Source organism: Rhamphochromis sp. 'chilingali' (genome assembly GCF_963969265.1).
Source record: "Rhamphochromis sp. 'chilingali' genome assembly, chromosome: 10".
In the NCBI taxonomy this organism is placed as follows: Eukaryota; Metazoa; Chordata; class Actinopteri; order Cichliformes; family Cichlidae; genus Rhamphochromis; species Rhamphochromis sp. 'chilingali'.
Genome location: NC_137937.1, coordinates 19,491,478 through 19,507,554, shown reverse-complemented (window position 1 = coordinate 19,507,554; position 16,077 = coordinate 19,491,478). Strand labels below are relative to the sequence as shown.

General features: G+C 42.0%; 2 protein-coding genes across 5 annotated transcripts in view; one reads left to right on the top strand and one right to left on the bottom strand.

Moving 5' to 3' along the window:
- thbs4a (thrombospondin 4a) overlaps window positions 1-11,686 on the bottom strand; it is a 21,687-nt gene extending 10,001 nt beyond the window's left edge. Inside the window, exons 1-8 of one of the 2 annotated variants that reach the window (XM_080893169.1) lie at window positions 9,999-11,686; window positions 6,963-7,231; window positions 5,992-6,189; window positions 5,641-5,888; window positions 3,932-3,998; window positions 3,746-3,837; window positions 2,921-2,972; window positions 2,634-2,833 (exon numbers count right to left, since the gene is read on the bottom strand). In XM_080893169.1, the coding sequence (XP_080749295.1) occupies window positions 2,634-2,833; window positions 2,921-2,972; window positions 3,746-3,837; window positions 3,932-3,998; window positions 5,641-5,888; window positions 5,992-6,189; window positions 6,963-7,044 (939 nt within the window). In that variant the 5' untranslated portion in view covers window positions 7,045-7,231; window positions 9,999-11,686. The remainder of the gene's footprint in view (window positions 1-2,633; window positions 2,834-2,920; window positions 2,973-3,745; window positions 3,838-3,931; window positions 3,999-5,640; window positions 5,889-5,991; window positions 6,190-6,962; window positions 7,232-9,998) is intronic. The other variant, XM_080893170.1, reaches the window with a different exon arrangement.
- mtx3 (metaxin 3) lies at window positions 9,756-15,894 on the top strand. Of its 3 annotated transcripts, none has more exons than XM_080893174.1 (9): window positions 9,756-9,864; window positions 11,693-11,762; window positions 12,240-12,316; window positions 12,401-12,493; window positions 12,568-12,750; window positions 12,862-12,938; window positions 13,815-13,972; window positions 14,235-14,323; window positions 14,468-15,894. In XM_080893174.1, the coding sequence occupies exons 1-9, from the start codon at window positions 9,772-9,774 to the stop codon at window positions 14,561-14,563; spliced, it is 936 nt and encodes a 311-aa protein (XP_080749300.1). In that variant the 5' UTR covers window positions 9,756-9,771; the 3' UTR covers window positions 14,564-15,894. The 3 variants fall into 3 exon arrangements, with proteins under 3 accessions (XP_080749300.1, XP_080749299.1, XP_080749301.1); XM_080893173.1 differs by having other exon boundaries at window positions 13,815-13,993; XM_080893175.1 differs by lacking the exon at window positions 14,235-14,323 and having other exon boundaries at window positions 13,815-13,993; window positions 14,468-15,893.
- The last annotated feature ends 183 nt before the right edge of the window (window positions 15,895-16,077 follow it).

Genomic DNA, 16,077 nt, shown 5'->3' with positions numbered 1-16,077 from the left:
GGTGTGTCCTTCCGGGGTCAGAGGGCGCCCTGTGTGTTGTTGTTGTTGTGCGGTTGCCGCGCTAAGCAGTTAGCTAGCGGCAGTGTTCTTCTGCAGATGTCAATAAACGGCTGTGCTCCCTGGCTAGCTAACGGGAAGCAAGACCAAACGACACCTCCGTCTCCTCGTTGTCTGAGCTCGCCACATTGGTGTCAGAAGTGGGATGATGGTGGCACCCCATGTTCTGACCCGAGTGACTTTTCCCCCGCCGGTCGTGACCGGCCGGTGCGCCAAGAGAAGGCACCTGGACATTTGCAAAGTGAAAGCAAAGAACAAGCGCAAATTCAAACGCGATTTCAATATGTCATATTGACAGTGGCTCACCGATGCCAATGACATAATTACCCAGCTACATTTCCGAAAGAATGCAAAAGCATTGACATATATTTTTCCTTCCTACAATAGCCCGACGGGCAGGGCAGAGATAGATTTTGGTAGCCCGACTGGAAAAATCGCTAGCCCCGGGACGTCGGGCTAGCGATTTTGCAAGCCCTGCGTTACAGGCATGGCCCTTTAAGGATGAAGCCTGATGGGAAATGTATTCGGGATGTGTGTAGCGGGACTACCTGGTGTGTGTGTGTGAAGAGAGAGAGCGGAGAAGGGGAAAAAGTAACGGTTAGCTACAGAAGAGATGAAAAGAAAATAAATAAAAGGAATATAATAACTCCCTCGACAGCCAGAGTTGTGTCGGCGATGCTCGCTGTGAGTAAACTGTTTCAGCCCACTGTACGCGGTGTTCGTGCCTTAGAGAAGAAATAAAGTTCGGTGAAGCAGTTTCCTACGCCTCCTTCGATCTTTTTGCTAGCGGAGTTGACCTGTATAGTAAGTTGTTGCCCTACGAGTCAGTTACGGAACCTTCAAGTAACTGCCAGAGGTTTCCTTACTACGGTTCGGGGCCGCGGATCTGGCGCGGTAACACCTGTATCTGATTGAGGAATCACTCATCTTTGGAAAAGAGAGTTTATTACAGAGAAATGGCTCTTTCCAAAATAAAAGCTATACTATACGCTTCTTCTGGGCTATATTCTCAGCAGCATATTCTAGCGGGTCAGGGCTGTTCGGGGTTCTGTTTGTACAGTTATGTTTTGTTTATGTTGCCATAGTGACGGGTGACGCCTTCTCGCTGCGAAGGTGTGTCCTTCCGGGGTCAGAGGGCGCCCTGTGTGGTGTTGTTGTCGCTGTGCGGTTGCCGCGCTGAGCAGTTAGCTAGCGGCAGTGTTCTTCTGCAGATGTCAATAAACGGCTGTGCTCCCTGGCTAGCTAACGGGAAGCAAGACCAAACGACACCTCCGTCTCCTCGTTGTCTGAGCTCGCCACATTGGTGTCAGAAGTGGGATGATGGTGGCACCCCATGTTCTGACCCGAGTGACTTTTCCCCCGCCAGTCGTGACTGGCCGGTGCGCCAAAAGAAGGCACCTGGACATTTGCAGGACTTTGTGTGGGGTAATGGGGTCGTCGGGGACGACTGACCCCTTAGGTGGGGGCTATGTAGCGGGTCAGGGCTGTTCGGGGTTCTGTTTGTACAGTTATGTTTTGTTTATGTTGCCATAGTGACGGGTGACGCCTTCTCGCTGCGAAGGTGTGTCCTTCCGGGGTCAGAGGGCGCCCTGTGTGTTGTTGTTGTTGCTGTGCGGTTTCCGCGCTGAGCAGTTAGCTAGCGGCAGTGTTCTTCTGCAGATGTCAATAAACGGCTGTGCTTCCTGGCTAGCTCACGGGAAGCAAGACCAAACGATACCTCCGTCTCCTCCTTGTCTGAGCTCGCCACAATATTAAACATAGCAGGTCCCCATAAGGAGAATCATGTGCTAACGGCTGTCTAAATGACTCGGGTAAAGTTTGTAGCATGCATGCTTGTTGTTTTTGTCTGCTTCCACTTGTCTTTGTACTAGGATGATGTCGGTGTAAATGTGCAGTCATATTCGTTGTGTTCCCACTAGTGCTGTCAGCGTTAATCTCGTTGAAATGATGTTAACGCCACAACACGGCAAATCTCCGTTAACGAGCTACCCCTGCGTGGGGCTAGACGGCCAACACGTTAACGAGCTAACTGTGCTAACACACTAGTTCCCACCCATGTAATTGAGCATTGCGTGGCACATCCAACATACTGTTTTACTTTAGTCCATGACGCGCTTACCTTCAGGGTCATACATCACATGAAAACCAAAATAATTCCAAACGCCAGATCTGAATGAGGGTGGGGGAGGTTCAATTTGCCATGTTGCAAGGAGAGCTTAACTTCTGTCTCGCTAGCTTGCCCTGCGCTCTTCCTTCTGATGATCCTGTCTGTGTTGAACGCTCAGTGGATCTGCGCTCGACAGTGCAGCCTAGGCGGAGTAGTCGAACGCAGATTCACTGAGCGCTCAACACAGACAGCATCGTTAGAAGGAAAGTTGATAAAATAAATGACAAATGTATTGTTCGATACATATGCGTACCGAACCGAAAGCACTGTATCGAACGGTTCAATATCGATACGAGTATCGTTGCACCCCTAATATATATATATATATATATATATATATATATATATATATATAGCACTATATACACATGTATAGTGCTACTTGGACTCAGTTGTACTCAATTCATACCTCATCTACATCATCACAATACACTCCATCTCCTGTAAATCCATCAGGACAGGGGGAACACTGGAAAGACCCCGATGGGGAACGGACACACATGTCCTGTCTGAAACAGGTCCCAAGTGGGCACGGAGCCGGGGGGTCAGGCATGACAAAGTTCTGAGGCGTTGGAACAGGATGTTTGTTTGGATCGCCATTAATTCTGTCTGGAGCACACAGGCAAAGATAAAGGTTAAAAGGTCCCTTTAGTGTCTAAATACTGTAAATCAGTACATTGTTTCTGTATTGCTTACCACAGCTCAGACACTCTGTGATGATATTCCTCAGATGATGTGTCTCCTTAATCTTAGGCACAAAGACACAGAGTGTAAAACTGTTAATAAACTGTGAGCTTGGGTATTAGTGTCATCACTTTACAGCTTATCAAAGGAGGCAAACCAGATTTTTACCTTTCAATAACTTGTAAAAATGCAACTGAGACTTGATAAGGTTTTAAATGTGTTTCCGCCAAGATAAGTGTTTCCTTACATAAGCATTTCTCTCTGTAATGTGATAATAGTCTGTTATCACCTCCGGCTCTCAGTTTCATGTCTTATCGCCTAATAAATCCCTTGCTTTAGATGGTAATCTGAAACCATGCACTTCTATCTGCTGCTACGTTGAATGTGTGATTTTTGCTTTTACTCAGCTGTCTGATGCAAAGGGTTACACAAATCCTTGAAACAAGACATCTTCAGACAAAAGCAGCAGGTTTTCACAGTCTGGATTCTCACATTTCACAGCAAAAAGCTGATGTTACAATGCAAAACCAATTCTGTTGTGAATATACCCCCGTCTTTTATTTTAAATGCAGCCTATTTTACCAAACAACCTAGGAAGTCTCTTCTCTACCAGCATCCCCCAGGCATTTCATTTTATCTCAGCATCAAAGTGCATTCAGAAAAACATCCATAAAAGCAATAAACAACATCATCATTATAGATCTGCTTATTGAAGCTCTGTGTTAAAAATGCTCGGATGCCCTTTCATTTTATTTTTTTTCTGTATTTAGCCCCTGAATCCATCCAAGTAGCTATCCATGAGAGAGAGACACAAGACCAGCATGCAGAAAAGGTTACCTGCTGGTTGAGCAGCTCCTTCATCTCAGATAACATGCTCTTCAGCTCTGTTATGGTGGCCTGATCTTGCATCATCCTGCCACCTTGCAGAGCTGTGAGGATTTTGCAAATCATAATTAGACAGTCAAAATCGCATCTGCAAGAAGAGAAATGTCCAGTGATGTGAGTCAGTGTGATGTAACTCACCCAGCAGCTGCAGAGATTCAGCTTGATCCATGGTACAGTCTTGCAGCTTCAAGTCTGTCACTTCACCCTTATAGAATAAACAACAACAGAATAAACTACAGGAGCAGAGTGAGAATGTTTAATTGGAATATTAAATTCAGTTCAATTTTATTTATATAGTGCCAAATCTCAACAACAGTTGCCTCAAAGCACTTTATATTCTAATTATAATATTATAATTAATTATAATGACTAGTCGTATCATATTTCATTCTTATTTTTTTAGGGCAGAGAACCATAACCTCAGTTTTATCTGAATTTAGAAACTGAAAATTAGTGGTCACCCGGGTCTTTATGTTTTTAAGACGTGTGTGTGTGTGTTTTCTGGCTTCTTTGACAGATAGAACTGGGTGTCATCTATATAGCAGTTAAAATGTATGCTATGCCTTGTAAGGATACTGCCTAGGGAAGCATGTATGATATAAACAGAATTGTTCCTAACACAGAACCCTGTGGAACGCCATAGTTAACCTTTGTGTGTGAAGAGGAAATCATATATCTAATATCGACCCAGCATTTTAAGTTTATTATGTTTTGGGTTTATTTTTGCATTATGGAGTGTTTTGGGGTTCTCTGGTGTTTTGATTATTTACGATAAATTATACTACTGTGGTTCTGGTTTAGGGTTTTGTTCACAGGGTTTGTGTTCTCATGTTTTGTGTGGGTTTAGTTCTGTGTCTGGTCTGCGTCTTTGCGTAGTGATGTCTTGTTCCTGTTTTATTGTGAAGGTCTGCGTCTCATGTGGGTGTGTTCAGTTTACCTCCCTTGTCTCGTCTCATTAATTACTCCCAGCTGTGTCCCCCACCTGTGTGTAATCTCCCTGAGTCTTCTGCTGTAGTAGTTGCTGGCTCGTCTGTGTTTCTACCATGTTCCAGTCGTGTGGTCTCCCTGCTGTCACCATCGTCTAGCTTCCTTCATGTTCAGTAGTTAGTTGTTCCCAGTATAGTTTAGTTCATTCTCCGTTTGTCTATTTTTATTTTGTGTTTAATAAACCACCTTCACACCTTTACAAGAGCCTGCGTTTGAATCCTCCTTTATTACTTCCACACGGCTCATCTTACTTGCCGTGGCAGAGATAAAAGGAAGGTTTGCGATTGGCCTATAATTAGCTAAGATAACTAAGTGAAGTGATTTTTTTTAAGTAACTGTTTAATTACTGCCAGCTTGATGCCCTGTGGTACAGAGCTGATTAATAGAGATAGGGTGATCGTATTTAAGATTGAAGCATTAATTAATGGTAGGACTTCTTTGAGCACTCTTGTAGGAACGGGGTCTAAAGGACATGTTGATGATTTGGAGTAAGTAATTACTGGCATTGACCCAAAAAGATCAGAGGGAAAAACTCTAAATAAATATCAATAGTATTGAAAGCAGCTGTATGTAATGATACATCTGTGAGATGGTTGCGAGTAATTTTTTTCTCTAATTATTAAAATGTTATTTTTAAAGAAATTCATGAAGTCATTACTGGTTACAGTTACAATACAACCGAATATTCAGTTCAACAGAGCTCTGACTCTTTGTCAGCCGGGCTGAAGAGAAGCATGGGGTTATTTCTTATTCAAAATAATATACTCAAAATGAGATCTTGAAACGTCACTGTTTTTGTTTCCATGCACCATATCGTCAGTACTTTTTTTTTCTTTCTCAGCTACAAACTTCTCATTCACCTGTCCTCTTGACTGCAGCGTCCTGAGTGCCACCTTGTTGGGACCTTGTGGAAGTGACCCAAACGCGGCTGGCACACCATCCAAAGTGTGAGCCAGCCTGCAGTCTACATAGATGTGAACACGACCAGGGCCACGCTGTAGACCGCTGGCATGGAGCATCACGTGGTGCTCTTGTCCATCTGCCAGGGATGCATGGTTGAAACTGGTTGTACCAAATCTGCCATCAGTCTTCTGGTAACGAACAGTCACTGCAGATATAGAGATGCTTGAATGAAAGCTGTAAAGAAGCTAAAACAAAGAATAGAGTGGCCTGCATTTGCCACAGGCTCCTCAGTATGTGTCAGTGTTCACCTTTGCTCAGTTTGGCTTGCATGGTGAGGTCAAGGTATTTAGTGTTGTCTGTGGGGTTGATGACACTGAAGAGAGAGGTGGGTGCCTTGCTGTGGAGCCTAAAGGACGAAAGCAGGAAAGCCTCATCTCTTCCTTTGTTCTTCAAGCTTCCTTGGAGCAAGTCTGGCAGACAGTCTGGTGACACCAGCAGGTCGTAGACTAACACAGGAAGGAGAACACTGGATTAGCACTATACCACGATTGTGAGAAGAAATCTTAAGAGAAAAGACATATTTTTAAAACAAAGCAAATGACGAGTTCATCTAAGTATTTTCAGTATTTTGTCTTATTGGCTGCAACTCCCAGCACACTTTGTTTTGCTGCTGCTGAGTCAGTGCACTGTGGTGTTTTATTATGTGTCACAGTGTACTTGTGTATGTGTGTTTGCGCGTGTGCACATGTGTGCATTCATGTCAGCACCCTGCTGTGTGTTTTTATGGTGTGGTAGACGGGAGCTGCAGAAAGGTCCAGCAGTAAACTTTTTCCATTGGAACAAACCTGCTGCCTCACACTCACGCACACAAACACCCACTCACACACTTTCACATTGCCATTAGTGGAATTTCAGTAATAATACAAAGTGACTAGAAATTGCACGGAAAGATCTGCATGTAGTTTCCAGGAAAATCAAAGATTTGCAAATGCAGTTCTCAGATGACGGTTAGTGTCCTTCTACCACCTTATTTAGGTCAGACTGTTCTGGATCCTGGACATAAAACTCTACAACCACAAAAAAGCCAACCTAATTTCCAGCAATCATCATCACCAAAGCTACCCCCTCCCTCCCTTTTTTTGTGCAACTCACTTTCAAACAAAAGCTTTTTAGGAATATATCAGCAGAAAAGATTAAGTTTAACATATAAAGAAAACAGAAACAAAATATGTCATGCTTTGCAGAAGGGCATGCACAGCGAGATGCCGCCAGCACTTACCAACACCTTGAGCTGTGACAGTGAGCACCAGATGCTGCAACAGCAGGGACAGAGCTGCCGCTCTGACGCACATACCAATCATCAGCGCTTCAAAGGGGGGGCACACCTCAAAAGAAGTCCTGTTTCTGAACTGTCCTCCTGAAGATCAATAAGCTGATCTCACACAGGCTGAAAATAAAAACTCCAGATCTTGAACCAAAATCTCAGCAGAGGTGAGATGGTCTTGTGTCCACAGCCACAGCCTTTAAAGCAAAGGGGAGTGTCCGCTACTGTTACGAAAGTGGCACAGTGAAGAGACCATTTTAATAGTCTGGGCGGGGGAGTGTCCCCTTGCTAGATCAATTATGATTAAATAATTTGTAAACAATAAATGTAAAACTAAAAAAGGGAATTGGAAAGTTGTTTGATTCTGAAAATGACTGTCAGACTTTTTCTCTCCACATACTATACGAGCTAAATGTGTGTGGGATTTATGTATTTATGACCCATTTGTTTATTTAGAGTCATGCTACATTGGGGGATTTGTAATAAAGTAGCTGAAAAGTGCTCTAAATCACACTGTATAGAGACAGCCAACCAGATGCCTGTGAAGCTCAAGGGAGGAACATTTTGGTTCCAGCTGGCTGTTGTTATATTTTCACAAACATCATGAATGTGTGCCATAAACGAGGATCCGATGCCCTGGCTCATCCTCAGTAAGCCAGCTGAACTGCATAAATCTACAGCAGATGTTTTTAATTTTAAACTGATTTAATGTAACGGGTTCTTTGTACCTTTGCGAAGCTTCTTTTGAGAAGGAGAATGCAGGAAAGGAGGAGCAGAGAGGGCGAGGCTCCGGGCAGTTTTCAGTCCTGGAAACATTTGATGATAGATGTCTGGTGCTCGTCTTAATGCTTTCTCCTTTAACTAACCTCAAGTACATTTCAACATCTCAGCTGCTGGTTCGAGCCAGTGAGAGACATTTACCATCCCTCGGTGCGTTATTGCGGTACATCTGCCTGTGTCTGGCTGCTTGGCCTTTGAACAAACACCTGGCAGTCTTTAACAGTCTGCCTATCAGCTCTTGGACAGACGTTTTGCTCTGGCGGGTAAAAATAATAATCAATAAAATAACACTGAAATGGAAATTACTACTTTACATGGAAATCTAAATATGAAACGATTGCTTGTTCCATTGCTGCTGTTTAATAAATCAGTGTTTCGTGACAGATTGCTGTTTTAAATGTATGAAACTAGAGAACATTAAAGAGAAACTGAGTGATATGACTTTTTCAGCATGTCATTTCTGGCTCTGAAGTATTGCCATAATAGCAGCATAAAACACTGGAGAAACATTAACCACATGACTTAGTTGCTGATCAAAGAGTTTAATTACAATTAACATTTATTCACTGAGTATTTGCTTTTCTTGCTAACCTCATCACCATAGCTCCAAATTTGCCTGGAAGTATCTAAGGAGCAAGGCAGGGAACAAATAAAGGATAAATTAAGAACTACTGTAGCTGCTGTATAATATACACTCACTGTCCACTTGCTAGAAGGTGGTTGGACCCCATTTTGCCTTCACCAGCATTAATCCTTTGTGGCATAGATTGAAAAAGCTTCTGGAAACATTACTGAGAGATTTTGGTCCATATTGATATGATAGCGTCACACAGTTGCTGCAAATATCGAATGTGACTCTCCCAAACCATGACATCCCAAAGATGCTTTACTGGATTGAGAGCTGTTTGAGTACACTGAACTCACTATCATGCTGAAGAACTGAGATGATTTGAGTTTTGTGACATGGCTTGTTATCCTGCTGGAAGCAGCCATCCGACAATGGGCACACTGATCAGCAACAATACTCAGGTAGGCTGTGGCGTTTAAACGATACTCAGTAAGTACCAGGAACCATCTGTGTGTGCCAAATATCTAAATATCTGCAACACTATTACACCACCACCAGGAGTCTGAACAGTTGATCCAAGGCAGGATGGATCCGTGCTTTCATTCTGTTTACCCTTCCATCCGAATGTGTCAGCAGTAAAGGCTCATCAGACCTGGCAACCTGTTTTTCCCTGTACAATCTTGGTGAGCCCATGTGAACTGTGGCCTCAGTTTCCTGTTCTTAGCTGACAGATGAGGTATCTGGTGAAGCCCACCTGCCTTAAGGCTTCAAAGTACTATGTCTTAAAAATGCTCTTCTGCATACCTCGCTGATAAAAAAATAAAAATAAATTATTGGCTTCACTGTTACTGTTTCCTCCCTGTCAGCTCAAATCAGTGTGGTCATTCTCCTCTCACACCAACCAGGTAATTTCACCCAGAGCACTGCTGCTCACTTCCTTTTGGACCATTCTCTGTAAACCCCAGAGATGGTTGTGTGGGGGAAAATAAATGACAGCATGTCTGCCACCAACAACCATGCAATCTCCTTTCTACTTCACTCTGATAATTGGTTTGAACTTCCCCAAGCTGACTATGGTACGTGCCTAAACACATAATGCTGCTGCCATGTGACCTGCAGTCCCACAGAGACTGTTTCACACTGTGGAAGCAGCCATGAAGAAGCTGGGCCAGTATCTTTGTTTAAAATAATTTGGCTGAAAAACAACGCTTTTTTAAAAGAAAAAAAAAAAAGAACAGTACTGAATTATGAATCAATAAATAAAAGAATTAATAATTTAAAAAAAGAGTTACAGAAAATGCTTAATATTTGTTATGTGACTTGATTTTTTCTGTTTCTTCCTTCCTTCCTTTCTTTTTTTTTTAAACCTGGAGGCTCTGATGTGAAAGGTACCCCGTGACGTCAGTGTCCCGTTGAATGAACCAAAACATGGCGGCTGCCATGGAGCTGAGATGCTGGGGAGGAGACTGGGGTTTGCCTTCTGTTCACACCGAGTCCCTCATAGTTCTGGTAAGCTCACAGCCTGTTTACAAACACAACACGCTCAGTGCACCTGGAGCCGCTTTTAAAACGGCACGTCACGTCTCCGGTTTGCTTTTCGTCTCCTCTCTCGTCCTTTGTGGTTAGCCTCCGTGCTAACTTACCTGCTGCAGCTTGCCTGGTAAGTTAGCCGCATCGATGTGCAGGATAGAAAATAACAGCGTGTCCAGCTGGACTTCATGTCCCAAGCACAGAGTCACGGCTGTGCTGGCTGCAGGGTTTGTCCTTCATGTGTAGCTGGCTGTCATAAGTCACTCCCATTGTTTGAAAAGCTGTGATCTCTCAAGGTCAGCTGGTTGAGCCTCGGATTTAAAAAAAATATTTATATTTTCAGGTGTATTTGAAGGATTTTCGCTAAAAAGCTGTAGATGATAGCTAACCTGATAACACCGTCCGAAAATTAACAGTTTTTTGCTGCTAACATGTTATCTGTCATTGGGTGCTCTTGCCACAAGGTGACACTTTTTCTTAGTTTAAATGTCAGATTTTAATGGAATAATTTTGTTTCTTGACTCTGATGGCTTCAACAGCCTTACAATTTAATCGTACGAAGGAGCAGGACAGAGTGTGCCCTCTTCATTTCTTCTTGAACCTTTTACTCAATTTAAAAACAGAAGTTTTAATGTAGTTTAATGTTTTTGGAAGCAAATGTGGAATTTTTTTGTTTTGAATGCATCATTTTGTTTTGGCAAACCTTTCTTGATTTAGAAAATAATTATGTATTGATTTAGTTATGGTTTAGTTATAGTATGTTGTGATTTGCTGTTTTGTGTTTGGTGTGTTGTAGATCATTGTAAACACTGAAAGTGACTTTCTTTTACTAAAAGGTTTTTGCAGCTGGGTCTCTTCGATTCAAATCATCAAATTTGCCTAAACATTTTATGGTTCAAAGTTTGAACATGTATAATGATCAGTTTGAAACTTGTGCTTTGTGTTTCAAGATATATTTTTGTGAAAACTGGTGCGTCAACCCATTAAAAAAAAAATCAGAACCAGTGTTTGAACATGAATATCTCTGTGTGAATACTGATTAGCTAAAATCTGAAAAAACTAAGCTAAAGCTGTCCTGTACACTCTCATATTTGAGAACACACTAAAAAAAAACTTCACATTGCAAAAGACAACTAGTGAAAATTTCTGAATGCAATGAAGTTACATACTGCTAAATAAAACATGTATAGTATTTTTTATTAACACTAAACTTTTAGTCACAAAATGTTATTTTGATTCCACTTTCATGATGGATTGAACAAATATGCCAAGTTGTACTGAAAAAACACCAAAAAAATCAATTGATAGTTTAATCTGAATAGAACAAAAATAGATATCTGTATCTGCCCAAGTTTTTTTTTTAAAACATGGTGGAATGACACACCTTTACAATAGTCCCCTGTAGCCCTAACCTTTGCACCTGCTGGTCTTTATTTTGATGCCTTTTTAATTTTTCTTCTAATTTTTGTTATTTTATTTACGTTTTCTCTCTTTCCCTGGAGCTGTTGAAGGTGAGCGCTGTAATCATAGTGTCCCTGTGCCAAATTAGAATTTGCAGTCGATGCCAAAGTCCTGCTTGATTGCGGCGAGCTTTCATCTGTACTACAAGACTGAGATTGTGTAAAACTTTGATTAAAGTGTCACAGTCCTGCACTGTGGCTCTAAAAAGTCTAGTACTCATCTCCCTGAAAGTAGTTGTATCCTGTAGTACTTTTGCTCTTAGATCATTTGTTCCAACATAACATTACATTTGAACTATAAGTGATATATTTTTTAAAAACCTTCCCTAACCTGTGTTTTCTTTTAGGCATACACCAAGTTTTCTGGGGCAAAAGTCACAGTTTCTCCAATAGACTGGACATGGAAAACAATTACAGGTGGGCTGCACCCTCCCATAAACACAGTCTTACAGTTTTAGGCTCTGCATGCCTTAAACAGAGAATCAGTGAACCCATAAAAGAATATATAACTGTACATATAGTTATAAAGAATGCATAATTCATGCATTCTTTTAAAATATTTGTATCTGTTCATGCATCTGTTCATGCAGCACACTTGCAAAGGTTTTGCGACTGCGTCTTGCACGGTTGTGGCACAGACTTAACAAACTCTTCCGTGTAAACGCCTGCCAGAGTACTCAGAGCCATCTCTGAGGCAGTTCTTCCCACAGTTTATTTCTCAAGAGACCGCATTTTTCCTTGATAGCACGCACACACATGATTAAAGCATTACCAGCCTCCCTGTTGTGGCTGGTAAATGTAAATTACATTGAGCATGATGAACTTGATTGTCTTTAATAAGACATTAGTCAGTTGTAATACCCAACTTTAATGTGTGTTTTCTATTAATCACAGTGACTGTCCCAGAATTGGTTTGTGGCGACACTGCAGTTCAAGAACCAACACAAATTCTTAACTTTCTGAGGAAACAAGTGAGTGTGCCTGCTTCTTCGGCATGTGTCCTAAACTGTTTAGCCAAATCTATAAATCTCTACATCTATTTTTTTTTTAAACAGAGGTTTAATGCAGACTATGAGCTGACAGCCAGACAAGGAGCAGACACGATGGCCTACATCGCTCTGCTGGAGGAGAAGCTGCAACCAGCTCTGGTAAGTCTTTCCTTTTGCCGTTTCCCTGACAACATGTGGTCGTAAGCTAACAGGGTGATGTCTGCGTCCCACAGCTGCACACGTTCTGGGTCGATGCAGAAAACTACTCCAATCTAACACGGCCCTGGTTCGCCTCACGCTCGCCGTTCCCGCTGAATTTTTTCGTACCAGGACGTCTCGCCAGCGGCGCCCTCTCCCGCATCCTTCTAACCACAGGAGAGGCACCGCTGCACAGAATCTCTGAGGTGGAGGGAAAGGTAAATGCCGCTCTGTACCGATGCATCGCTTAGACACAGTTTAAACTTCGCCTGGAGTGAGATTCTGTTTTTTCAGAAATGTAAATGTGTCTCTCTCTCTGTGTCCTGTAGATCTACAGTGATGCTAAAGAGTGCCTGAACTTGCTCTCCTACAGACTGGGAACAGCTAACTTCTTCTTTGGCAACTCGTGAGTTCTCCAGTGTTTGCATACTTTTTGTGTTTAGTTAGAGAAGCTTTCATACACTCCACAGTTAGACTGCTATGGGGAAGCAGAATAGACTAAAAAAACCTGAAAAACTCGCATAATTCTGATTTATTTGAGAACTTTTTTATCTTTGCTTTTCCTTGGATTTCAATTCAGCTGAAAACATATTAAAAATGAATACATGGAATAAACAAAGTTCTTTATTCTTTAGTCCTTCACCTATGTAGGTTTTCTGGGTGTTTAGCTGGAGTACTCTTCACCAAGTGTTTATTGGCTGTCCTCTCTTTCTCCTCCCTTTGGGGGCTCCATGTGAGGGCTTGACTGGTGATGATCGACACTGGTTCTTGTAGCGTGCTCGATTCCTGCCCTCTCATTACTCTCTGGTAGCACGTGTCAGCATTTTAGCCCAGAATGGAGTGACCACCGGCCTGAGCTTCCACCACATGAGCCTGCAAGTGCTGATGAGGACAGATCCCATGTTAGCTCATATATAGAAGTCTGGTTACAACTTTTACTCCTTTGTGATCGCTCTTTTTAATAAAATACTTTTTTCCCATCATCCTGGCTCAAGCTGAATTAAACACTGTGTGAGTTTAAGTTTTTAGGAAGGAGAAAAACAACATCAGGAATATTTTATCACAACAAAATATTTTATTTTAAGCATCATTTTTGTTTTCCATAATTTGTCATGAAGGCGAAATTTTAAATGAAAAGTTGATTAATCTCGCAGCTCTATTTTGTGCAGGGAAAAAGTGCTTCACAGATTTTCTGATTGAGGGTTTATGAACACCTTCTATAAGTCAAGTCCTGACATGTCTGAGTGTATGTTTCTGTACATGCGTGTGTTTGTGCTCTTAGGCCGACCAGTCTGGATGCCTTTGCGTTTGGTTTCCTGGCTCCCCTTCATAAAGCCAGTCTTCCCAGCAGCCCTCTGCAGAGCCATCTCAGACAGCTGGATAACCTTACAGGCTTCTGTGACAACATCCTCGCAGTCTACTTCAGCTCGGACCACTTTTGTAAGATTGCTGCACAAGCTGGTAATACTCTATAGTGGTTATAGCTTTTACTTTTTAAGCGCTTGAAACAACTAACATCTTTACACAGAACATCATCAGCACTTTAATTCTTCACACATATTTCTTTCTTCTCTTTCTTCTGTTGGTTTTACTTCTGGGTGTTAAATGGTCTAACACGGCTCCTGTTCCACTCACTGTCTGCTTTCTACTTTTTCCTCTTCTTCTTCTTCTGTCTGTGCTCCCTCGCCTGATCTCTCTCCAGGTCCTCTCCCACCTGTTCAGGAAACAATGGATGCCAACCTCCAGAAACTAACTCAGCTTGTAAACAAAGAGTCCAATCTGATAGAAAAGGTGCTTCTGCTTTCCTTTTTCTCTTCTTTTGCATGGGTTCATAGTTGCTTTCTGCAGGTACCATCTCAGTCGTGTTTCTGGTGTGTTTTCATTTCTCGCTTGTGCTTGTGGGCACTAACTAAACTGTACATCCTTTTGCTGTAGATGGATGACAACCTGCGCAGCAGCCCACAGCACAAACCCCACAGACCAGAGCCCAAACCCAGTCTGTCCAGTGAAAAAAGCTCTACTCCTGCCTAACACCTGACCTTTAAATCCTGCTCCATCTCTATGAATCGCAGAGCAGCACCCTGCACACATAAGATGCTGTTCAGAACATGACTCTAAAAAACAAACAAACAAAAAATGAATGGAAGCATAACTATATAAATACAAGAGGCTATTTTAAGATAACGATGAGAGATTTTGTTTGGAAGAGAAGTGACAGTGCATGTGAGGCTTTAAAAAAGAAAAAAAGAAGCGTGCATGTATGTGGTCAGCGATGGATTGCTGTGAAGTGGTGCTTGATGAGAAAGACACAGAAAGTTCAAAGAAAAAGTTCAGCAGGGAAAATCAGCAGCACAGTTTAACCTCTGAATGTGGACCACTCGGCAGATTTTCTTTTAACCTTTTCACTCTTTTTTTTCTTTCGTTTAAAGGACACCTTCGAGACCTTGGTCACTACAGTAGAGCACTTTTAAGCTAGAGCACTTAACATGTTTTACCACCAAGGATCTCTTTAAGTACCTTCCTCGTGTCCACTTTAAAATGTTCCATAAATTCTGTTCACATTTGAATGGGTGTAATGTACAGTATGTGCGCGGACATGACTATAAGAGTAACTAATTTAACTTATTTAACTTTGTTTCAGCTCCTCTGCTGTGTACAGAGTGTACAGTTGTAAATATTGTTATGAGGATAATTGACTTCCTGTTTCCTCTAAAAAGGAGCAGCTTGTTCAAAATGTTGTTGCTAGACACACGAAGGTGAGAGAAGGGCCATCCATGCATTATATTTGTGTGTGACCCGAGGATCATGTTTTTTTTTTTTGTTCACGATGTCATGTGGCTGTAAGAAAATACTCACTTCTGCTGTTGCTTTCGTTTTCTTTTTTCCCCGCTACCATTTTCACTCAGTTTTGTTTCAATTTTGTGCTGCTATAATTTCCTGTGCCACAGACTGAAAGGGTTGGAAATGTCTCATTAGTTATCTTGGTTTGTTTGTTTTTTTTAAACACTATAATTTGGACCACAAAGTTAGAAATTCCCTCGATGAAGTGTTTGTACTCCGTGTGATTCCTTTATATGATTTCTCTTCACTTCAGACCTTCAAAAACTCACTTCATGGCCGCATGCCCTTGAAAGCACCGTGCTCTGAAACAGATGTGCTGGGGGGAAGGGGGGGGGGGGGGATGCTGGTCAGCCGTCTTGTAAGGACCATAAGGGAAAAGTGTGCCTTCATGACTTCTCGTGTCTTGTACAAGTGTCAACATGCTAACTGTGTCCTTCATCATTTTGATACATATATCCAAAATTATATTTGTAATGTCTGTTGCTCACAATCTGTAAGTGTCTATTAAATTACATATATGATAAAAACGGTTTCTGGCTTTTCCCCCCAGTATTGTTGAATATTGTGGCGTGATTGAATAATAGTCAAAATGTCCTCTAACACCAGACAAGAACTTTCTCACAGACTCTCGCCATCCTGTTTAATTTCTGAATGCTGATCTTTCCTCCATCCTCAAACCAAGCCAACGCATCAAGGCATGCTTT